General features: G+C 36.9%; 1 protein-coding gene across 3 annotated transcripts in view; it reads left to right on the top strand.

Annotated features, from left to right (window-relative positions):
• PIP4K2A (phosphatidylinositol-5-phosphate 4-kinase type 2 alpha) overlaps window positions 1–26046 on the top strand; it is a 107627-nt gene that overhangs the window by 39022 nt on the left and 42559 nt on the right. For 2 of the 3 annotated variants that reach the window (XM_059841851.1, XM_059841843.1), the window contains exons 2-3: window positions 17994–18091; window positions 19190–19286. In XM_059841851.1, coding sequence (XP_059697834.1) covers window positions 17994–18091; window positions 19190–19286 — 195 coding nt within the window. Of the gene's footprint in view, window positions 1–461; window positions 610–17993; window positions 18092–19189; window positions 19287–26046 lie in introns of those variants that run through there. The other variant, XM_059841860.1, reaches the window with a different exon arrangement.

Consider the following 26046-nt stretch of genomic DNA (forward strand, 5'->3'; position numbering starts at 1 on the left):
CACCCTCAACTCCACTGGGAATTAAAGCACCACTTTCTCTGCACGAAGGTCATTATGTCTTATTTCCTGTTAAAAATACTTGACCATAGCAAGATCATTCTGGACCCAGTTTGTTGTTGACTAGATCACCATCATGATAAGGCCCAGATGCACTTACCAACTTGTACTTCATCTCTTGTTATTTCCACTGTCAGTTGAATTCTGCTTAATTAATAGTTGCAGAATTAATTAATTACAACTTAAATGAGCGCATTGAATCTTTAAGCAGCCTACAGTTAAATCCTTCAATCAATATAATTTCTATCTGGGGAAGACCAAAGTTTGTTGAAGGAGGGTAGAGGAAGGAAAGCGAAGCAAGTGAGAAATTATGTAGGTGTTTGCTGTATTTCCTGTACATCAGGAGTTGTTAAAATATGATTTTGGTTGGGTGGATTGAAGAAGAGAGGAGGTTAAGAGGCTGTTAATGACTTGGTATGAGCACTTGAGGTGCTCTTGGTCACTATGTAGCTGTGAGCTGGTAACAGGCTCTGGCAGGCTGGATCTTGGATGTGATTTACACTCGGGAATGGGAAGTGTGTCATAGCAACTGAAACAGCAACAATCTGACAGGTAAGTAGATGCTAGTGAAGTGTCGTGGGGGTTGTTTTGGGAGCAGAATGTTTGTTTGGGCTTTTTTTAGTAAAAGCACACAACTAAACTGCTTTGGAAGTGCCTACACCTCAGCTAGTGAAAGCCAGATTTGCTTTTGGCTTTACTGCTTGCCTGAAGGCATTAATGTAAGCAGCGCACTTAAGCATACCGTTAAAAAGCACTTTGTGGCCAAATTCAGCCTGTTATTCAAATATATTAGTGGCACAAGGAAAGAAGGCAATCTGTAATTCTTATTAAGGTAAAAAGCAAGTTGCATAAACTTCTTTGTTGAAACTATTTATTTAATGTTTTGAATATTATTTTCCTCTTTATTGCTTGAAATGCTTTCCATATACTTTTAAAGTGTTACAATGAAGTGGATGTTTTAAGGATAAATTATACTTGTGTTTTCCCCTAGGTTCCATAAAACAACAAATTTGCAGTAATTTGTGACCTCAGGAACATCTTTCCTTTAAACACCCTCTTCTCAAACAATCTCCTATAAAAAAAAATTTAAAGTGACTAATTGTATAAAGATGGGATACATGCTATTAAAGAGCCACATAAGCATTTCAATAATTTTACTGCAAATGCATTTCTTATCTCTGAGTGGAGCCTTAAGTCCTCTGGATGTTTTGCTTCCTCCAGAGCACTCGTTAAAACAGAGCTGAAATGTCTGGTGTGTGAGATGGTGTCAGGAGCTGAAAGAGAGGTTGTTACAGTGATACTGGTTTTAAAAATTGTTCCTGTTTTTTTCAAAAACAAAGAAAACGTGTAGCTGGTGAGTTTGTGAGTTAGCACTTCTGAAAGGGAAATAGGACAATAGTTGTTTTCATATCACACTCTCTCCAGCATTTGCTTTATCAGGAGATTCTTTAAATAGCAAAATTCATACTTTCTGAAGTTAAAGTCGTTCCTGTTTTATGTCACTGACCTTTTATTACTTTTAGGCTGTAAGAGCTGTATATTTTACAGAAAACATGGCTTGTATAGTACCAACAGCCAGTAGTAAACTCATCATTTAATGCTAATAAAAATCAATAGTGGACTTCTATTTTGACTGTAATTTAGAGACATTTCAACAACAATTAATGCTCCCTCAGTTTGAAAGCTCTGACTTAAACCTTATCTGCAGAGATCAATTTTTCATGTTCAAACCTTAATTAGAAATATTGTCGAGCTAATTCTTGGAAGTCCAGACTTTCCAAAATTGAACACGAGTCAGTGGGAGCTGTTTCTGTTGTGCTCTCCTGAAAACCAGGTGAGGAGTACTCTAAAAATCCGTGTAAGGTTGGATGCAAAAGACCCAGGTGCACCAGCCATCCTTTCAAAGGGAGTTGGTTTCTGACAAGCATAGTTGATAGACAAGAGCTGGTTTGTGTTTTCGATTTGTTTGTGAAACTGCACTCCTTCCGAAACAGCTTGTACCGATGTCTCCAGCTCACGTGAGATGAAGTAAGCTGTGCTGGCAGAGGTGCAATTTTCTGCTGGCATAAATTAGGTCTACTTTGTGGTTTATTGGTGACACTGTCAGGTGCAGAGCTAGCTATAACTGCATTACAACCTGAATAAAACTAATTTCCAGATGGTAAACCAAAATGAAATACGAGAATACAGTATTGTGTATATATGCTTCGTGTGGACTAACACTTCAAAAGAAGTAACTAACACTTCAAAAGAAGTAACTCAAATGCCTTCCTGGTTGGTACTAGTCCTCAATTCCACCTTACTGTTGAGGAAATTGGGCTGCTTTCCTTGTGGGGTTCGTCTGAGCTAGCTGTATTCTTTGACATGTTTTATTTCATTAAGATGACATTGAGAAACAAAACCTCTGCTTCTTCAGAGAGCGATAAATTACCTTGATTGTTTGTGGATACCTGTACATTGGGTCCTCTAGAGCCCATTTGCCCTGCAGGTGATTCTCAGGAGCCCTTGTGTGTTAGGAAATGGAGGACCTTTTCTCTTAGGCAGTGGGCAGACATGCACAAAATACTTGTGCTTGCTTTTAGATCTTTCAGTCCTGGGTCGGGTAAGCACAACCTCTGCTGTGGTTAGAGAGATCACAGTACGACAGCATCTGTTTATCCATCATTCAGTATTTGAAAAGCTTAGTGCAAGGCTATTCTTAGCACTGGCAGATAGATGGTATGTTATTTTAGAATGTGTATTTATTTAGTATTTTCTTTAATGGTATCTGTGTTAGTATTTGAGATCACTTGAACTAGCCAGGCTGCATGAGTCATTTTTATCCGGCTGAATTTACACGTTGTAGTCCAAAACATTTTTTTTTGCCTCTTTTTCTTTTTTTTTTTAATTTCTTTTTTCTGGTGGTTTTTTTCCCCCGGATTATGACCTTATAAAAACAACATATTCCTCATGTTGTGCCAAATGCAGCTCTGAAAACTGGCTTTACTTGATCTGTCTTGCCTTCTGGGTTTATCTACTGCTAGACAGTAGAGGTGGGAGGGAGACAATACAGGGAGCCTGAAGACAGGAAGATGTCCTTACAGTGCTGGCAGCCTTCCTGTGTTTGAAGCCTGCAAAGATGTCTTCAGTCTAAGGGAAACAGAAACGAGAATTGGAAAGATAATCTTCCTAGCCAAAAGTTCAGCAGAGCTTTTGGCTTCACTGCTGTTTGAATTCAAGTTTTAGGTTGTGGTATAAAGTTTGTTGGCTGATAAAGATTTTATTGACATAACTGTTTCTGCAAGCCTGGGCAGAGATAGTGTGTGTCACTATTTGTTGCTTCAAACTTTAAAAAGAAAAATTCAACACTAAGTTTGTAGAACTTCAGAAATTAATTAGAGTAAATGTTTTTTTTCTAATATCTGGCTGTCCAAAAAAAAGAAATGTTTGTCTTGCATTTGACCAATACGCAAAGTTTTTACAAGTCTTTTTATACCGAGACAGTAAATTTACCTGGGAAAGATGTATAAGTATTGAAAATTTGTCATACAGACTTGAATTAAAGAACAATAATATTTTAAGACAAAAAGAAACCTAATGTTTTTCTTTCAAGTGATGTATACTTTTTCAGTCTTGTTGATGCTTAGGCATGGCAGTTCTAAGCCAAGAACTGAGGATTATTCTATTTTCTTGGTGACTGCTTAGCAATTGTACATTTTCTTGCTGTGAGTAGATGAAATTCTGTTTACTTGGGCATTAGGGAAATCTCATCCATTTAGGTTCCAAAAGGTAGTATGAGACAAAAAACATGTCAAGTTTAAGTGACTCTGAGGCTTAAGTGACTCTGAGGCAGCAGATTGTTGTGAATTCTAAAGCAGAAGTTTAAATGAAGCTTAAATTGATAAGCAACTGATTGGTATTGAAATGTAACTGATTTTAATTCAGTTTTGTATTTATATTTAATGAAGTCAGTATTATCTAAGTAGGAAGGTAGGTCCACTGAATGCCAGTCTGCTTTGAAGGTTCTTGACAGTGGGCTGGCAGGCAAGAGTTTGTTTTTTAAGAAAGATCCTTTTTTAAATCCCCTTTGTCAAGCTCCATCTGATAAATTGCAAAGCAATGCACTAAACCAGCATTCTTTTTCCTGAGTTAAATAAAGCAGCCTTAAATGTCCTAGATAGACAAACTGGAAAATAAGTTAATAAAACTAAGTTTTATACTTGACATCGTAATATTTTTTTTAAACAACAGAAGTATTATCTGAAGACTATAATCAGTTCAACTCACAACCATGCTTTAAGATTTCAAAACCAGATCTCATCTTCCATAACATTTTTTAATTAGGGGACCAGAAAAGGAAAACAAGTCTTTTTCTGCTTTTTGAGTCCCAATTGGTTTCTCAACTCTGAATGACCTATCTGTACAACTTTGTTAGCAGAAATGAGGAAAATATTCTGTCTTCACCTGAAAAAAAAGTTTGTTACCCAAAGTTAGTTTTGCATTCCAGCAAACTTGGGGTCTTTTAAGTACTTAAATGTTGGCAGCAAAATCAAATGTCAAAGTAGGTTTATGTCCAGGAGGTTCAGTCATTAGTTTTGGTAACTGTTATTTTTCATTTTGTCATGTGTTGTACAAGGTATTGAAGTTAAAATTTCATTTAACTTTTAAAGTACATTTTTGGATTAATTTTTCTTCACTTTATAACAATTACATCTCAGACTGCAAGCAGTGCTCCCAGCTTGAGGGGCTTTAGCTCATGGTCCGAACACTTTAGGGTAAGGAATTGCAGAAGGAAACATTTCTCTGCTGCCTCCACTTCCCTGCAAACTCGCAGTGAGAAGGTTTGGCAAGTCATCCAAATGAACAAAAGTCCTTTTTTGGCAGGTTTAGTTGGGGTTCTAGCTCTGGTTTGCCACACAACTGACAACACACCCAGGCATGTCAGAAGGGGAAAAATCTTGCTGCAAAAGCAGAAAAAAATGGGTCAGATGTGAAATGTTCCTTTTGTGGCAATGGTGGCAACACTGACTTGTTTGAAGCACAGGCCTTTGTATGTTTTTCTGAGAACACCTGTGGCTCACTGAGCCTGTTTTCTTCTCAAAAGCTTTCTTGTAACTAGACAGAGGTGTTTCTTCTAGATTTCCTGTAAAGTGCCCCAGTATTAACTGCACATTTTCAGTCAAATTTGTACAAAATCATAAATGTTTCCATAAATAATGGTGGGGCATCAAATACCAGAAATAAAAGCCTGAGCTTACAAGCTTGAAGTAGATACTTTTAATCCATCCTGGGTTTTGTGTGTTACCTGATGCATTAAAAGTGACAAGCAGGATCCTAAACTGGCTGCATGTGAACTTCCCTCTCTTGTGTCTTGGAGGGCCAACACATCACACCTGACCCTGCAGCCCCTTCACTTTTCTGCTGGTGTAGAAATCAGTGTCTGTGTTGTCATTAGTGCAGATTGCTGTTACTTCTCGTTTTATGATGTATTTTACAAAGTATGGCAGCTTGTGGTCTCAGTCTTCTTGAGAAAAATGGCAGTGGCTCTTACTGTGAGTTTCTCTTTGAAAAAAAAAATCAAGTATGTTTTTCAGATCTTTATATGTAAATGAAAACTAAGGGCAGTATTTCCCTTTTAACGCTGTTTTTCAGAAAATATTTCTTAGCCTGAAAAGGGGAAAATGAGTATGTGTGCCCAGAGGAACGTGGAGGGCAGGAGGGTGCACGTTCCAGATCGCCTGTGCTGGTGCAATGATGCAAAGCAGCTGTGAGTTGAGTTAAGCAGCCCTTGTGCTGTGCAGGCAGCCTGCTCCTGCCTCTGCTCCCAAAAATATTGCTTGGTTTCATAACGTGTGTCTTCAGCTCTTCAAAAATGCAATGTCGTGTTCACCATGGGTGCATTATTTAGAACTCTTAAATTTTGGTTTTGTTTTGTTTGTTTGTTTGTTTTTTGTAATTTGCATTGGAGAATTTGCTGTGTTCAGATTAGCATTAATGGTTGAAAATGGTGTTGGCAGCTCAGGGCTTTTTTATTAAATTATTTCTGTGTATATATAAAATATGTATGTATATGAAATTCTTGCTTAAGGGATAAATTAAATCATTAAATGTTTTTAATTTGGATTTTCACATATGGAAATAATCAAAAAGCTAGATTTTCTTTCTCATACTGTTCATTAGCAATACATAACCTGAGTCAAATGTCAGTGATGAGAGTTTCTGTGGGGTGGTTCTGCTCTCTGAGTAGTGGAAATCTGATTCCTGGGTTCAGGAGAGGAAATGAGTGGCAGCTGATCAAATACTGTCACCAACCACCTCATCATGGGAAATGCTTTTTGACTGGATTTGGAGCAGTGTTACCACGGCTAGCATAGTAGAAACTGCTGCAGAAAACTTTGTCCTTACAGTTTGGCTTTACAGTTAAAGCGATGTTTTGTTGTTGTTGTGCTTACTGAATGACAAATTTGGTAGTTTCTGTTTGATCTCCTTTCAGAGGCACTGTGGCACTGGTGCATGTTCAGATTAACAGCACTAAAACCACTGGGGTTGCTTTTTATTTGTGGGCTATAAAAAGTATAAATGGAAAGCGGATTTATGTCATCTTCGCCCATTGAATGTGTCCTATTGTCCCCCTAAGCTTATGGAAATCCTCTGATAGCTAAATTCTGACCTGTAAACAGAGGAAAAGGGTTGCACGGTTATATTATGTTGCTTTTAAGAAATTATATTTCATATCAAGGGATAAAGAAGATGCTTACCTTGAGTTGTATAATTATCTCAGCTCATAATTTAGTTGAACTAGGAGAGTTACAGGACTTGGGAGACAATGAGCCCCTGGTAGCTCTGCTGCACCCTCCCCTTACACCCCTCTTCTTCTGCAGGGCTGGGAAGGCTTTCTGGGGTTTTGAAATAATGTGCAGTAATTTAAATACTTGGCCTTCAACAAAATCAATGTTACAGTTGTTGCAGCTAGGCAGTTAATATCTCATGAGTAATGATAACAAATTAATGAAATTTTGTATGTGGTATTGCTGCCAAAATAAATTGAGATTCTGTGAGGAAAAAGGAGATCCTGAGCAGTAGCAAAACCCAGCTCTTTATAACCATGCCTGGATACTGGTCCTTCCCAAACACTGAAGGAGCAGCGTGTAAACTCGTTGCTTCAGTAGCCAGAAGCTGCAGAGTTTATATCCAAACAGCAACAGTGTATTTTACTGTCTGTGAGAAGGGGAGATTAATGCATATTTAGAAATTATATACAGGAGAAGTCAGTGACCATGAGGTGGACAGGAAAGTGCTAAAACAACCTTTAAACAATCCCAGATGTCTGTTCTGAGCTTGCTACTCAGCTTAGGCTTTCTTTGGGTTTCCTTGGGACTTTAGGCCTTCCATGTCTTCTTCCAGATGTCATGGTGTCTTGACCAGCAAGAGCTTCTGCTATTGCTGTGAGAGCATTTTCTTCAATGAAGCTCATACAGTGGCTTCATGTAGCAAAAACTGTCTGGATGGCTTCCTATTATGAAGGAGTGTTTGAGATCACTTAAAAAATCATCGGCAAGGGTATCAGCAAAAGCCAGATTTAATATTAAGTGACAGCATGACAAAGTTCATTGGCAAGATTCACTCTACTACTTACAGGACAGAAGGGACAGCAAGGAAAAACAAGCAACAACAAAACCAAACAAAATCCAGGCAATCAAAACAGAAATGAACTGTGAACTGTCTAGGGATGTGTTTGTTAAGGGCAGTGAGGGTGAGATAAAAAGGAACATGGCCTAAAACAGCATTTAACAGCTCTCAACAGTACTTTACTTATGCCTTTTACCTTAAGCCAGATAATTTAATGAAGGAACAACACTTAATTTATACCTAACTTAACTTACACCTTAATTTTAATTTATGACTTAATCATGACAATTTAACAAAGGAATAACACTTACTAGCATGTAACCTAACTTTGTAACTTTGAAGTTATACTTAGCAACTCAGCGAAAGAACGCTTAGCAGTATTTAAGTAAGGTTAAGTCATATGTCACAAGCTTACTTACAGGCCTATCTTGCTTCAATATCCAGGGTAGTTAAACATCTAAGAAAGCAGCATTCCTCTCAGATTTGCTGTAGCATATGCACACAGACATAGAGTCAGTGCAGGCAAGGCACCTGTGAAAAATTCCCATCAGAGGTCAGTGAAAGACTTGATTTGAGTGTCCTGCATCTCCTGATGGGTGAAGGGCTGAGCCTCGAGGAGTGGATGTGTAAGTCCAGGACTCATTGTTCAGACTCCAAGTCTGGCAAGCCATGAGGGTTCTCTGGCTCTGAGAGGCCCCAGTCAGAGGGAGGTCACTGGCCACAGCCCACTGCAGCCCAGAAGAGCTCATTTTGGACCACTGTTTATAGGGTCACAAGAGAGTGGGCTTTAGTCATAATTTGTTTTCAAAACAAAATAATTTGTTTTGTTTGTTTCAGTTTCATCCTGGCCACAGTTTGGGTCGGCACTTTCTTTGAAAGTGTAAGAACAGGAATGTTATGCCATTCAGGCAAGAAAAATTTTCCAACGTTGTTCGTAAGGGAAACAGGAGCTCATTAGCCATTCCTGGGAACAGATAGTCTTTCTGATAAGCTCACGAGGAGCTGAGCCCAGGTGCTGTTTTCAAGACCTAATGAGCAGTTCTCAGATCACAGTGCAGCCTGAACAGGGTATGGAGGGGAACGCATCACCTCAAGTACTGATAACCCTCATAGGTGACTACAGACCTGTTAGCCCAACATCAGGCATTACACTACTTTGAAATAAAAGACTGTATGGTAAATACAAGAGAAATACAGTGCCACAACCAAGATGCATCAGAGAGGTGAATGGAGGGGTTTCTCTAAACCAAGGAAATGCAATTCTTACCCATTTGGACCTCTAGGACAATATTTTTGCATGGTGCTTACATGTAAAGTTATTACTTCTGAAGGATAGGAGATTTAGGTTGAGGCTGAAAAAGGTTCATTTAGCTGCAGGCTAAGACAAGCTGGCAGAGCAAGTTCTGTCCCTTGTGCTCTCCAGTTTTTCTGTTGGTCCATGTTACCAAGAGCAACTGCTGCACCGCCGTACAGAGCACAGAAATACAGGTGGTGTGACCTTCGTGTACCTCCAGTGTCACTCTTGGTCAGTTAATTAACTTTTTAAATTAGATTTCTATTATGCAAATAGCATTGCTGCTGTTTGCAGAAAATTTGCCTCACAGTTCCAGTCTTCACCTAATGCATAGTCAGAAATGGCCAGAAGGAATCGTGCTTTAATGTCATCTTTTCACAAGTCAACAGTTTTCTAAGTAATAACATATTTGTGAGGGTTGGAATATATGACAGCACATTAAACCCCCTTTTGTTATAGGCAAAAGGGTTCCTCAGGTTTCTCTTCCCATTATACTTTGCCTTTCTGTGTTGAAGAGAAGTTTTTTCTATTGATTTTCATTTTTTAGTTATAGCATTCACATAAGGTTACAACATCTCCTTGTTTGTTCAACGGCATACTAGAATTTTATATTTATTTCATTACGTCATTTTTCCTTTTCAGAAATATTATACTTGAAAAATATAATCTTAAAAACTGTTGTGAGATGACCATTATTTAATAGACTCCTTTAGGCTTGTTTTCTGGTTGCTTGGCAAGTTTGCTTTTTCTCCAAATCTTAGTAACATGATTCATTATATAAGTAAAATTTTATTTCATTGTGTTCTTCCTTGTTGAATTCTTCTTCTAGAATCCACAAGTTAGATAATTTAGAGACTTAGCAGAACATCTGTCTGTGAGTTGTAAATTTTACTTTGTATATAGAATTGAACTTGTCTTCTTCAAACCTTTCTATGTCATAATAAATACCTGGTGCCTCCTCTTTTTAGTCATTTTTTTACCATCTTCCTCTTTTTAGTCATTCTGTTGTGAAGATTTTAGGACAAAGTCAAGTGAGCTAAAAGTTTATCTGTTGCCAGATAAGCATTTTGTTTTTTAATTAGAAAAATACAGACCAGATGGCAATCAGACCTTGTGACAAGTGTGTGCATTTTGAATCACTATTCCAAGCAATAATTGAGGATGCCCATTGATATGAAAAATTGTCAAAGTGCATCAACCTCCCAGCACAAATTTAAGTTTCAAGAGGATGACTTGATATTTTTCCTCAAAAAATAAAATGCTCTTTTATCAGATTTGTGGCAAGCTAATAGCTTGCAAATTGTTGTCTGAGCTGTGTCCCTTGTCTTGTTGTCTTCTTAACAATTTCATTTGCAAACAAGGATGAGCTCATGTCTAAAGTGTGCCTCACTACTCATCCAAGTACAAAGAGCTTACAGTCTTTTACAATTTTCTTTTGGACTGAGACAGGACTTTCTTTTTGTGTGCCAGCCAGTTGCTACTAGAATTATTTAGCTTGTCAAAAATCTCCACTACAAACAAGTAATATTTCTATTATTCTATTTCCCAGTTCATTAATGGGCATTAATGTATTTGTACATATTATGCCATTTGACCTAGCTTTTAGGAGAATGAGGGATTATCATGGCAGACATTATATCTGAGCTGCTTAATTTATTTTTGGCCTTTGATTATTTGGCACATTATGAAGTGTAAATTTTTGCACTCAATGAAATGTGTAAGGAGATTCATGGGAACTTTAACCAAATCTGTAGAAATGTGACTTAATGCTTATCTAACAGTGTACAGCAGCTGTTCTGGATATTCTAGACTGTACAAGTGTCCAAGAGACTTAAAGAATTAAAAGTTTTCAATCAAAATAGTTGGGAAGGAAATGCAATTTAAGTGCTTTTGTTATAGATTCTTTAAACTCTGACATTCCAAACTCTCTGAACAGGAGTGATAACCAAAATCCTTTGTCTAGATTTTTGGACCCTGATACTCCAAATTTAAAAACAAACATTAATGCATTTTGGAAACCATTTCTTTGCTGTGTTTTAGGACTGTGTTTGGACAATATCCTGTCCAGAGCTTTCTTGAGTATGTCACAATATCCTGTTTTCCACATGGATGCATATACTGCAGACCTTCCCTGCCCAAACAGATCCTTTTCCTGTGGAAAACAGCAGCCAAGAAGCCTCATGAAAATATTTGGGGTCTGCTGTGGATTTATTTTGGTTTATTTTTTTTTAGAGGCAGACTGTAAGACTTCACAATTCAGAGGCAGACTGTAAGACTTCACAAAGTTCTTGGTACTCTTTTTGATAAAATCTGATAGCTGTTATTAAGGTGTTCATTTCTCAGTATTGGTAAATATGATACATATTTCTTACTCTTGCAGAGTACTTCAGATTTTCTGTGGTTAGTACTTTAGGGAAAGTACATGTTAAGGCAGTTTGGAATACTCTTGGTACAGTTTGGCCTCCTTTTCTAGTATTAAATTACTGAATTTTATTGAAAACCAGAAATCTAATGATAGGCATCACCTGAACTGTAAAAAACACAAAGCTGCATGGTAATTACAGTAGATGTTTTGAGACATGTAAAATTTAGATTCTTTTATGTAGCTGCCAGTCACTTGTTTGAATTTGGGAGGTTTTTTAGGTTTTTTCTGTTCATATACTTTAAATTGCAATGATTCCAGAGACTCAGAAAAAGTTCAATGCTTTGCCCTCTGTTTTTCTTAGTCATATAATTGCATTAATTTGGGGACTTGATTCTGAATAGGTAACTGGATATTCCTTTTATAGAAGCCTTCTATGCCCTTTAAAGTTTAATGCATTGCAAAATTTAAAAAAAAAAAAAGCCTGGAAGTTTTTACCTTGCAGGGTAGCAGGGGGAGGTAGAGGAAAGAGATGAATTTTTGTGTGATTGAAATGATGAAAACCTCATTTAAAACATATTAAGGAGTATTTTGCTGAACTGATTTATTTCTCTACAGCAGAACTTAACTTAACCTTTTATTTCTCTTGCAAGAATGGGTTTGAGTGTAATTTAAACTGTCAAATGACATTTATCAAATGATGGTTTTGCCCTGTAACAGGCAAATGTCTTCCACAAAATTGATTAGCTGCTGACCTCATCCACCCTTTTCAGACCCTTCAAGGTAGATTTCAAAGAGTTGTAAAATAATCACTTCACTTTCAGTTTATACTTCAGCACAAGGCGTTTACTGTCCTGGTAGCAATACCACAGTGTGTTCCACATCTGGGAAGGAGAGGATGTAAATGCCTGCCTATAGCTCTGCCTGTCACCACTTGGCCTGCTGCTTTAACCTAAACCTCTGCTCCTTACAAAATAGGAGCAGCTTTGGAAAGGGCTTTTTGCAGGACAATAGAATGAATAAGTTGAAGAAACTTTCTCTTGTAGGCGCCTGCTCTAGTGAGCAGGAAAATGCTCTGTTTGGTAAGACCTGCAGGGTCAAGAAGCTGCTGGAAGACCCTAAATGTGGAGTTTTATACTCCAGAGAGTTTCCTCTGTTGTGTTCTTGTTCTACAGCCCCGTTTTGTAAGACCAGTCCACCAAAAGCCCATAGGCTTGCTTTCATAAGCATTAACCTACCAGTAAATGAGTTAACTGTGCTGTTGAGGAAGTCTGTGGCCCGTTCAAAATGGTGACTTTGTGTCTGAACCAAAAAAATGGTTTGATATTTTTTCTCTTCAGATTTCTGTGCAAGTTTCTTTGCCAAAGTACAAGCTGTGATGCAGAAAGTAAAACCCTGAACATAAAAATCTCAGTACTGTTGGTGGTGTTAAAAGTTCAGTTCTGTTTTTACATCCCAATAATTTCTTTTTTCTGAAGTCTCTATCACTCCCACTTCTTCCAAAATCAGTGTTTAAAAATACACAAATTTGTGAAAAATGAGCTTGACTTTCTCCTAGAGTAACAAACCAGTTGTAGCTTGTTTGTCTCAACAGATCAGACTGCTGTGAATTAGCTTTCAGCACAGAAAGAGAGCTGGGAGATAAACAGCTGAAAAGAAGTAGCACTTCAACTTCTGCCACATCCAGCATCAGGAGCAGCAGGGATTTTCCTGTGTGTGAAACTGCCAAGAGCTGTAACTGCAATTGAGATGTTTTATCAGGCTGTTCGGTGTGAAAACACCTCATCCCTCCATAGTTTCAGCGAGTCTGGCGGGCTGAGATGTTAAAAGGAAACAGTATATATGCTGTATACTAAAGCTGCAACATTAAATTCTAAAAAACCCATAGAGTATGAAGGCTTTAAATAGGAAGAGTTTCAAAAGAAACCAAGCATTGCTGAGTAGTCTGAATGTGATTTGTGGTCTACTTGGGATTAAATTTTGGACATTGTGCATAGCTTTATTGGGTTTTTTTATGGGGTTTTTTTGGTTGGTTGGTTGATTCCTTGATTTGGGTTTTTATATTAGTAATATTAGCTGTAACGTGTTATACAGGTTACTTGCTGTAGCATTGTAGCAGTAAACATCAGCTTGTATCTGTTGGAAAACAGGATTATTGTTCTGATTCTTCTAGCTAAACGTGCAATATATGTTGTAAATTGCCTTTATTATATGCAGTTTAAATATCTCATTGTCTGCTTTGCATACAAGCAATTTATTGCTGCTTATGTTCTGACAGAATGAAAACTAATGCTTAATTATGCATTGCCCTAGTAATGTGGTGTTTAGGGTGAATGTATCTGAATTAAATAAGGGCCATTAATAATGCCTAACAATTTATGATATAGTCATAGCTTGATTTCAGATCATATAAATTAGAGAAGCTTATTTGAAATGTCACCAATATAAGATGGCTTTGTGGGAACACCTCTCTGTGTGCTAATTTCAAAATCATTACCAGCTGAGTCTTACTATTTATTCAGTGTCCAGTAGGCTTTTATTATTCCCTTATTTGCAGTTTAATTACAGCCTCTGTTATCCTGACAGTGTGAATTCAATGCTAAACCTGCAGGAGCAAAATGAGTTGCAATCAGTTGTTTTTTGCCTGAAAACTTCTTTTTGCTTTAGCCCTCTCTCACCTCTCGTGGCCAAGCCACCACTCTGAGCCACAATTTTTTGTATGCATGTTTAAAGGGGCAATGCCAGTCTAAGGCTTTTAACATTCTTCTGTCCTAAAGCTTGTAAGTTGTCTGGCAATGTTTCCAAGTCGCATAACCACCTGTGTTTATACTAATATCACAAAAGATACTGAATGAATTACTTAAAGGGAGGTTTCTGAGTCACTTGTTAATATCATGTGTGTGTGAGTTTACAAATGTTATTAATACATACACATGAGATATTTATACATAATATACATGGTTACTCTGCAACTAAAATTTTAGTCATTCATATTTAAAGCAATACGTTCTCTAAGGCTATTTAATGGGATTTGTCCCTTTCAAAAAAGACAAACTGGAGCAAAAATTTGCATTGGCAACAATAATTCAAGGCAGTTAAAGGATGTAGGTTGCAGGACTAAAAGATTTTTCCTGATATGATGCACATGCATTTATTATAGAGATGCTGTACATGTGGGTGTTCAGAAGTAATTGCAGTTAAATGAATGTTTGATCCCGAACCCTCAGTCCTCTGTCCAGTGAGCTCTTTTAATTTCATTTATGCTTTGCAATTATCTCTTGTTTACCTCAATTTCTTGGGCAATTGTTTCTTGCTTATGATTTTATTACATTCAAAAGCACTCCTTAGAGGAAAATGGGTATTTCTTATGTAATTATTACAGCTCTTGTAACAGTTTCTATTGTAATTTGGAACACTGAACTTTCATCCTCACACACACATCTCATTTGCTATTACTAAGAGAGCTAACTGTATTTAAAGGGTAACATGAAGAGATGGACATAATACTTGTCAAAGGTATCACAGGCGTCTTAACACATTTTCTGTTGTGCTTAACTTTCAAACACAGAAAAAGAAGCAAGATATTCATTTGAGATAAGTTGGAAGACTCAAAATGTTTTCTTTGCATTTCATATTTAGTGTCTTTTAGATGTGACTGTTTCTTCACACAGTGATGGCAAAGTGGAGAATTGATCCCTCTGACCTTTCCCTTTTCTTTTAGCTTTTCAAGAGCTGGTTGGGTGGGGGGGGGGGTGTGTTTTGGATATTGTTTCGTCTCCCTCCCCCACCACAATGTGGTTCCAGTTTCCACCAAGATCTAATGACACGGGTGTTCCATTCTCTCTTGTGCACATTTTCCAGTCTAGCCTCAACAAATTTGTCCAAAAATGTCCTATTGCAGAGAGAACCAAACCTTATACTTCAAAAGGTTTAAATTAGTGAATGGTCTGTGCTGCTGGGATATGCCATTACTCAGCTGGTGTGCTCTACCAAAGGTCACTTCTACTGTGTGTTCATCACCTTTCTTGTTTTCCTGCTCTGCTAGAGAGGAATTCCTAGAAATATTAGAGGAATTACTTTTACTTACCTCTAATTTGGATGAATCTTAAAAAAAAGCAACCAACAACACAAAAAACCCCCAAAAACAACAACAACAAAAAAAAACCAAACCAAGACAAAAAGCACCCTGAAAAATTAATCCCTCCTGAAAAGAACAAAACCGTCAAACCTGCTGACTGAGGAATGGGGAGAGTGTACATTTACATCTTGTAGGGAACTTCTTAGGAGAAGTATTTTGGAATTTTTTTTCCTAAAATCAAAGAATCCCTAAAGTATGCACATACAAAGGCTTTTTCATTCTACTGTGTAGGTGATGCTTGTAAGGCCTACAGGCACAAGTAAAACTGTGCCATTATGTAGCACAAATTTAAATATCCACAGCATGAAAGCTAATCTATAGATGTATGCAGGGAAACTTCATATCAGCAAATTAAGAAAGCAAGTACACAAAAATTGGATCAATGCAATTTTGATAACCTAAAATGAAATTTTGCAAGCAAACTTGTTGAAGATAGTCGAGGATATGAGTTCATAATTTTTTACGGTATTCAGCCGAAGGTGTTCTTGGGATCATTTTTGTCTGTAATGTATATGCATGTACATTTCTGCTACTCTTTGTTCAAGTGTGAAATTAGTTGTGTGATCTGGCAATCTGAAAGAGATGGTAATTCTGTAAAACAAATTCAGAATTTCATCTCTCTGTGTAATATATCTAAGTGTCCCTAGTTTTGTTTGTACAGCAGCTAGACTGGTTCTGCAGACTCATGAGCTGCCTTGTGACTTCAGGGTGAGATTGATGTACAGCAGTATCAGCTTCAGTAAAGAGCGTGTATGTTGGATGTAGTGATTTTTCAATCAGTGTTTTGTTATTTTATGTTGTATTTAATGAGGTGTCATCATGATTTATTAGGCTTGTACAGCTGTGTTTTCAAAAATTTATTGAAGTTTCTTTTTTCTCTCCCTTTGGAGTGGGAAAAGAGCATTCTCCCTACAACACCAAGGAGTGGAACACTTTGAGCTCATCCCCAACATTTCTCTTTCCTTTCTCTGCTCTGCTTAGAGCTGCCAGGCTTCTATCAAGAACTTTTCAGGTCTTTCCAAAGAAGCATTCTTTGCACTTTTCATGTAGGCTGCAAGATCTGAATGACAAAAATGAGGCATAGCAGGGAACATTACTGGGGCTTTAAAGTATAGAAAGGTAAGGAGACTGCCTGACCTTCCTGCCAAAAGGGAGGTTTCTTTCTTTTGCTTAAGAGCTAGAGGACTCTTCATTCTTCTCCTGTTTTGTTTAACTTCAACTCTTCTAAAGGTCATGCTTGCAGAAAGTGCTTTTTTTTTTTTTTTTTCCAGTATTTTTAACCTATAGCTGCTTCAGTGAAGGTTTCTCCAAAAGCCTCTCTTAAGCAGGGCAGCATTTACAAGCAATTAACATCTTCCTAGTTGGAAAACACCGGTGGGTAAGCAGTGCTAGGGAGCAGAGGAGCACACCTGTGTTGCTACCTCCAGCACCGGTGTATGTTCCCATTCTTAAAGGGTGGGACTTCCCTATAAACCCTGTAGAAAACTACTGAGAAAAATGTGCTCTGTATGAGCAAAAAGATTTGAGTGGGTAAATTGAGATGCATGACCAGAGTGTAGAGTGCCATCAAAACATGGATAAAACATATGTCATGGGTATTTGGTAACTGTTGTTGTAATGGGTATCTCATTCCTGGTTTGGAAGGACCATTGCAAGCTTAACAATTCTGTCTTGTATTTATCATGTTCTAGTTAAACTTAAATCAAGTAAGAGTAGATTAATACATGTAATACTAAAAACATGCCTACAAACTAGGTCATGGTAAAGTTGTCTACATTTTATAATAGAGATGTGGTCAGAAGTAAATTACAAATATAAGTGGGAAAATCCTAATCTGGAGAATACTGACAATGTTAATTTCAAAGCTAGAAAGAGTAGATGGTCTACATAAATGTAAGAAAATAAGGAAAACCTTAGTACTTATGTGCATCTCTATTTCTAAGCAAAAATTTATCTAATTAAATGGTTTGTCCAATGTGAACAATCAAGGAAATACTGAATACTACAACTTCTGAGTTTTGCACTACTGTAAGAAACAAATTTCTGCTTATTGAACTGAAAATATGTACATTCACATGCATGCAAAATTTCACTTTATCTACAAACAGTTCAAGACACAGGCATATAAGATTTCTTCATAAGCTGCCGGGGTAAATAGTCATTGGAAATAAAGAAGTTGAATTATCTTTGGAAAACATAGCTTGACTGGCAAAACAAGAACAATGTGTTGGTATAGGAAGCATTTTGCTGGCATTGTCATTGACCTTCCATAAAAAGTACACTCCAGCTGTGCTTTAAAGCACTTTTTTATTCCTGAAACAAGTCTAAATATGGAATGCTGTTTCTTCTCTTCCAAAGTGTCACTCTTGAGATTGTGTTTGATCTGGAAAGAATAACATTGCTTTTACATTCTTCCATTACCTGCATTCACTCCTGGGATATATACACAGGAAATAGTAGACTTTCAGGATTAAGACATATATGTAGTATCTTTGCAAAGACAGCAGCAACTAAATATATTCTGTTTTCTCTAGATCAATGAACTGAGCCATGTTCAAATCCCTGTTATGTTGATGCCAGATGATTTCAAAGCGTACTCAAAGATAAAGGTGGACAATCACCTTTTCAACAAGTAAGTACAAGCAAGTAACAATTTTGTGCAGAAGTGGATAGTGATAGTGATATTTTTATGAAGTACTGTGAACTCTGTTATTTTTCAGTGCATGGAACTGAAGTTTTGATGATTAAGTTAATCCTGAGATAAACATAACCGTCTGTGCTGTTCTAAAAAGCAACAGCAAAGACTGCTGGGTAGAATTTTTTCCTCCATATGGTTTATTATTGCTTTATGAGCATATTAGATACTGAAGGTGATCCTTTCTTGGTGTGAGTATTTATGGCTGATATAAGCATTTATTTGTGCATTTCTAAAAATATAACTTCATGTGCTCTTTATAAAGTGTTGTATTTGAATAAGAATGAGAATATAAAGCCTATATCAAGTGTGAGGAATGTTCAGCTTATTTTCCATAAGACGAAAATCAAACCCATCATATAAAAGCTTCAAAAGCATTATGGTAATTTCATGTAATATCTGTTGTCTCTTAAAAATAAAATGCCTCATGAGCAGTACATACAGACCTACAAAACTATTAATATTGGTGTGTGTATAACCTGAATTTTATTCAAGAATATATGTAGAAAAGAAAAATACTGCTACTTTGGGTCTTCAGCTCTGTTACAAAGGTAAAAATAACTTTTCTGTTGTATAAGTCTAAAATGAACACTAGGATATTAAAACTGGTTCTCTATTGAATGAGTCAAATTTTCTTGAAGTTTTGGCACTGTTAGTATTTTTTGATGTATAGTAATTCTTGTATAATCCAATCTAAGATTTCACCTTTGAAGTTTAGGGCAGTGGGAAAGCATTCTTTTCTTCTTTTGAGTCCATATTTCAGAATTGTCAAAATGGAGTTTGTGTTCATTTCATCATTGTTGTAGTTCCTTAGCTACAACATAATGATGTTATAGTGAGCTAATAAACATTCATGAAACATTGTGAAGAAAAACGAGATAAGATAACCCAATCTCTGAAAAAAAAAAAGCATTAGAATAGAAATTGTAAGAGGATTGTTACCCTGAGCTTTCTATGAACAGCTTTGAAACAAAAATCTCGTTGCTTATTATATATGCGCAGTAATGAAGTTTAATTGGTTTTATCTTCTTTCAGAGAAAACATGCCAAGTCATTTCAAATTTAAAGAATATTGTCCAATGGTTTTCCGCAATCTAAGAGAGAGATTTGGAATTGATGATCAAGACTTTCAGGTAAGTTCACTTTGAAAAAGACCTAGACTGATGAAATGCACTTTTCTGTTTAACCTTTCAGCCTGCCCCAGCTTTCCTCTGGTTCCTGCCCTTCTGCCATCTTTAGTCCTCTGTGTTTCTCATTAAAGTGCCTGCATATAAGCCACATTTATTGAAGCTGCAGGGTAATACTTCTTGCAATAAGGAGGAAAAATAATGTCTGGACACTTCTGGCAAGAGATTCTGTATTCAGCCCAGTCGCTTAGATAACAGTTGGTTCAGTGTTCTGTCTGTATGACGTGTGGTTTCTGAAATGACCACAGCCTGTTTTTTTCTTTTTTCCCCTCATGCTTTTTTTGGTTACAGGAGAGTGACCTATGGCCTGCGAGCTTCATCCTGCTTCATCATGTCTCATTTTCCTGCTGTTAAGAGGATCTGGAAACAAATTGCTTGTGTAAAGTAGATACAGCAAACCAAGAAATTGCTCTAGATTTGGCAGGGCTGTTCCATGCAGTCAGAGTTTCTTTCTGCCTTCGCAAAAGAAAGTCCCTGAACTCTGCTTCAGCCTGACTTGCCAGTTCTCACTGACAGTTCCCTTTTCCATTAACAGTTCCTAATGCACAGCATTTCAGTCACGGAGATAAGTCCTTCTGCAGTCACACTGCAAGATGTCCTGTCCTAAAGAATGCTTGCTGTGTAACCCAGTACTGCTTCCTCTCATATTTTTTGCTTTTTTAAACTATTTTGATGTGGGTTGCAGTTATATTTATGTCACTAAGATATATTAAGAGAATTTTTAAGAAATAGTTTAATGTAGCTAAACAAATGGTACAAAATGCATTTGTACAATAACACTCCCATTCTTGCTGATGGAGTAAACTGAATGTTGCAGCCAAAATCTATATCTGAGTCCTTCAACAATTCTTTTTCCCAATTTGCCCGTTTTCAGGATCAATGTGTTAGAAATGTATAGGTGTGTTAAAATGTGCAGGGTTGTAGACAGAGATTAGGTTATGAATCTCAGTTTATAGCCATTGTAGCCTTGCTAAGACACTGCCAGTCAGTGGAGAAGAGGATTGTTGCTTTATTTTGGAGCTGTCATGATCGTGTTCCATGATTTTTCATTATCCTGTTTATGAAGAGCTGTTTAAAAGGAAGTGCACCAAGGCTGAGGTCAGCAGTTTAAATAGATGTATCAAATGGCATTCCTGGTTCAGGTCTGCTCTTGGACCTAGCAGGATCCTATTGCTTGAGAAGTTACTTGATCCCTTTATATGAAGATTTCATTTTTCTTGATAAAGAAGGAAGACATGTGATTGCTCTTAAAATTGTGATGTCAATTCATGCTTACTGTCTTTAGAGCATGGGCTTTTGACGTTACTAGACAGTGGAAGGTAGAGTTCAGTAAATGTTAGACTTGAGATGCTACAATGAGTTAAAACTGGCAAACTTGGCATAATCCAAAGTGCTGCATTCCACTCTGCTGTGAAATGCACTGCTGTTCTACAGCAGAAATTGCTGTTGTAACTATGTTATACTACTGTTTGGATTTATTAATGATAACAATGATAAAACTGCATTAAGTAACTGTCACTGGATGAATTGTCTATATTTTCAGATTAAACCCAAAAATACTTCTTTGTAGCTATGTGTTTTGGTAATGTAACCAATCAACAACCCAAAATTAGAACATGTAACTACATCCTGGTTTTGATACAACAAAATTATGTATTACAAAAAGAATCTCATGGTTTTTAGTGTTTAAAGCATATTTATTGAAAAACAGAAGATAGTTAGTTTTAACCTAAGGGAAGACAATGTCTGCCTTCAGTATTGCTTTTTTCCTCAGCCCAAGCAATTTATCACTCTGAATTCTTTTTCTACTGGACTAATTTGATTAAAAAGAAAATAAAATAAATGCTTAAAATATTAATGTATTTTGAACTCACTTTTAAAATAAATTATTTTTTCAGAACTAAACGAAAAGAAAATTTGTCTCCTTGCGTGTAAGATAGGTATTATCCCTATTAAAAGTAGAAGTTGCGTTTAATTTAATGTTACAGTCTCTGTGATTTTAAAAGGGAATCTAATATATATACTTTTTTTCAGATAATCTTTATCTTCAAGGAATTTATTTCAATTATTATTGGTTAAAATGATTGTCTTAGAATCAAACATGAAATTGAAAAATTATTTGCAGTGTAAAAGTAAGGGAAAGCTTATGGAAGAAATATCAAGTTACTTTCTCTAGTTTTTCTTATATAGTGATTTTCAGGAAGGGAGTCCTAGTCAACTGTGAACAATGTCATTCCCATTATTGAGGCAGAAAGGATTGGTTTAGATAAATAAACCAATTACCTTGTTCATTAGTCAGACATCAGTCACAGTCTCAAAGAACATTCATTTTAAATGCCTTTGTTTTCAAAATGTTCTGCTGATATCCTTGATGAGTTGTTCCAGAGGGCAAATAGTCTTTCCTTATGAGTAAGCACTAATAAAACAAAACCTACCTCATGAAAAAAATTGGTAGCATATGCTCTAAGTAGTGGGCTATACTAATTTTAATTCTTTACATTGTGTTTCTCATTTTGTAGTAATTTTGTGGACTGTTTAATGCATTGATTTAGTTCACATGTGAAATAATTAATATATGAAACTTGTCTTACAGAGATCTCCTTAGGTCTCTGAAGAGAGATTTAAATCTCAAAGTACATGGCTTTTTCCTACAAGTAGTCTTGACTTAGGAGTCAGAGGAATTCCTTAAATTGTGTATGGTTCATGCCTTACAGGAAGCCATTTCTAGTAATGGCAATTACAGTTCTTGGAATGAGCTCCCTTCCTTGACATGACACAAACCAACTCCCTTTTTTGAGATGGTTTTGATAATCTGTCCTGCATCTGTCTATATTTCATAGCTAGTTGGGCATCTCCAAGAGACATTTAGTACTGAACTGGGATTCAAGTTTTGTGGAGATACAGTGCAGTTGCTAATACAGTGTGGACTTTTTTGTGCTTCATGCTTTGTAATGGACAGCAGCATAGAAAATACAGTATAAAGTTAGTGAAACATTGAGATTCGTTCAAAGATTGCCTATACAAACTTGTTATGATAAATGAGGTCCTTAATCTAGGCAAAGAAACAATGTTGTTATATTTAAAAAAATTCTAAAACAGTTACTGCATTAAATTAAAAACTGGTCTGGCTGTTTTTTCTTAAAAGGGGGAACACAACTGATGATCAGTCAGTATGAATCAAAATTGCATTTAAATGGTGGAAAAACTTCAAAACCATTTTAACCACTTACAAAAACTATAAATTATCAAAGGGAAAGAGACTTTTGTTTTGTACTGCTGGATGTTACAAGCACATATGGATCTCTGATTGAAGATTACTTTTTAGAGTGTCAATTCCAAAAGCCAGATTACTAAGTAATGACAGATTTTTGCCTTGATAGGGTAAATGATGTATTTTTGTTAGTATTTTCTTGTTTAATTGAAAAAGAATCCTTCTAATATTCATGGGAGAATACTTGAGAGCCTTAACTGTTTCTAGTAGAACAGAAAAAAATTGATTAGAAAACAGATATTGTAAAGTCCCTCACTAAGCACTAAATTTTAATTTTTGCATTCCCCCCCAGCTTTAGACACTGTAAAGGGTATTCTACAGAAAGATTTCTACCCCCTCTACCAACCCCCCCACCCTGTTCCCTCTCTGCCCAATTAATGGGATAGCTCTTTTAATTTGGGATTACTTCTCAAGTCATTTGACATACTTTGTTACCTTAGAAAATCCAAGAGTAGAGTTCTGTTAGAAGAATTACAGGGTTAGCTTCTGTAAACTGCAAAATTATGAGAGATTAACAGGCCGACAGCTCACCTAACAACCCCCAATAATCTGTAGAAAAATAGGATTTACTACTGTTACAAATGCTTCTGCTGCTGTTATGGGGAAGGGAAACTTTTTTTACTATGTTCCACCACATCTGGTTTTACTTAAAGTTATTGCTGAATCCTACATCTGGGTTCTGCCAGGCAGAAGAGGAAGACTGGGTTCTTGCCCAGTAAAGTACAGTTGCTCATACCAGAGGGCACCAATGTCCCAGTGTGCCTAATGAGCCTTCTGTGGGGATGAGGGAGAGCACAGCTGACTGCCCTTGAAGTTCTGGTACTCGCTGTAGTAGGAGACAGGCTCAGATCTGACTTTTCCTCTCTTCAGGAGCAGTTTGTAGAGATCTCTGTACAGGACAAAGAATTAATAAAGAACTTTTAGCAGATGGTTCTGTAAGTTCTTTTTCATTTACCTATGCTTGATATTTCCCTAAGCGTTTTTCCATATAAAAGCTTGAAATCCAAAATAATTAATGAGAATCCCTGCTTTTAAGCAATTTCTCTAATAACAAACCATCTGAATTCATGTCCAGCTTTTTCTGATAAGGATACTTTTCAATATCTCCCAGAGCTTTCAATGCAGAAAGATTTGTAGTCTAGGCTCATATCAAGGCATCAGGAAAACAATGCAAATTCCAGGTTTGTTCTTTAGATGTCAGCCTTCAATATAATTTTATTTTGAGGTATCTAAACTTCAAATCATCAAAATTCTTACTAATCTCTAAATTTTTATTCATTTTACATGACTTATCCAATTCTAAGACATCATCTTAAGAACTTAAAGTACTTTGCAATCCAAGATGATATGTTTTTTTAGAAAAACAAATACTAATCAGTGCTCTCAGCTGGTGCTTCTGCAATAAAATTCATGCTTTTATTTCTTGGCCCTTGGTTTGGGAAAGAACAAGCCACCTCCAGCATCAAACTACAGACAGCGAGTTCAGCAGCAGCTGTGTTAGAAGTTGGAGCATATTCCTAAGACAATCTCTTCAATTAATTCCATAGAGTGCATTAAAAATCATCAAAGCAAGAAGTGTCTTGTAAAGAAAATGCCAGTGCTAGTCATTGTATTTTAGCATGGTGAATCTGTCAGTGCCTGAGAAGTTCCTGGGCTTGTCTGTCAGATGAGATTCCTATAGCAGAGTATACAGTTTGTAAATCCCAAAGGGGCATTGACACCAAGATATTCAGATCTGCTGACATCTTGTTTGATATGAGTATAGGCAGTGGTGGTAGTAAAGTGTTGAACCAGCTTTAGTAACAAAACCTCTGTTGTTTGTAGTCTTTCCAGCACATAAAAAATTGAAGTTTTCAATCAAAATCTAATGTTCTAAGATTTAGTGCCTTAAGTGTCAGCCCAAATAATAATTTAGTGATGGTGGGAGTTAACCTTAGTACATATGGCAACAGAAATTCTAACTTGTGGTTTCTCTCAGTTTTCCCTAGAAAACATTTAATTTGCCTTGCTTTTGGCTGTTCCTTGCCTAAACTGAGTGTCACTCACAGCTGGGCATTCAAACTGGAAAATAGTAATTTTGCATGTGCTGGCAACATGAAAAGAACAAACTGATAGGTACTCCCGAGTTCTTACAGATATTGAAAGGAAGGCATTAAGCCAAGCTTTGCAGGGCTAAAGCGAAAAGGCTTCCAGAAAAAGAGCCACAACTCTTTCCAGAGCAAGTGCATGCCTTGAGCTGACAGCTCCAAATCCAGATCTATGGTCTCAATAGGATAGCTTGATTGAGGAAAGACCCTCATGTTTTATTCATTAACTCTGATTCAAGGAAATCAAGGAACCCATAAACCTTCTCCTGGAAGGATAGCTCAATGCAAAAAATAAGTTATTCCTGTTTCTCTGTCAAAGTTTTTCACATCTTTCTCTATAGTAATCACTCTCTGAATACAATTTTTTTATAAGTGTTCATAGGTGTTTGGAGTGTGTGCATCCACACCTTAGCAAGATCATAGAAGGAGCTCTGTATTTTTGATGGGTGCAGCACAGGACCTGTGGTGTCCTGCTTTCATCTTTTGGGGGTCCCATGGCATTCACCATAAGCCTTTTGAGAGCCATGCTTATGAGCTGACAAGAAATCATCGTGCAAAATTGTTCATATATCTGGCAAAGGCAGGGGAGATTGCATCCCTGAATGTGCTTGAAGCATGTTACTGGTAGGTCAGGTAGGATTTTCTCCACATCAGATTCCTTACAGATCTTCCAGTGTCAGAAATCAGTGTTGTCTGGTCACACTTCTGCAACAGGATTTCCAGATAAGCACCTTCTTAATGGCAAGAACCATGCAAAATAGACCCAAAAGTCATCCCTACCTGTCCCTGTATGACCACCCAGATATCTCTGCGTTTGTTGCTTCTGTTTTTAAAAAAAGCCCAGTGCTTTGCCTTTCTTCACTCTACAAGTCACTGACAAAACTGTCCTGAAAATCATCTCACAAGTGGCCTACTTGTTTCAAATTACAACATATAACCTTGGGGGCATCTATGTCAGTTGTATGACGCTGTCTATCTGATGTCTTTCTTAATCAGTAATCCTGGTCTAATTTCTATATTTGTCATTCCTGAAGTCTTGTAAAAAAAAGAAGGAAAAAAAAAGGTTGGGGGAAGCTCCAGGTTTGTCTTGTTGGGAAGCTGTGCCTGGGCCAGAGAGCAGCACCGTGACTTCTGCTGCAGGAGAACAGCCAGACCATGTGTACACCATCATCCAAGAGTCATGAGCCACTGTCAGGCTTTTCCACTGACCTATGATTTCAGTCATCACAGAGCATCATCTGTGCACTTGTTTTTGCCTATTTGTTCATGCAAAGCTTGCCCAGAGGCACTCTTAAATAGTCTGGGATGTGATCTGATTTGTCTTTAGGGTACGTTGAGCTTGTAAAGC

Source organism: Haemorhous mexicanus, chromosome 1, assembly GCF_027477595.1.
Source record: "Haemorhous mexicanus isolate bHaeMex1 chromosome 1, bHaeMex1.pri, whole genome shotgun sequence".
NCBI lineage: Eukaryota > Metazoa > Chordata > Aves > Passeriformes > Fringillidae > Haemorhous > Haemorhous mexicanus.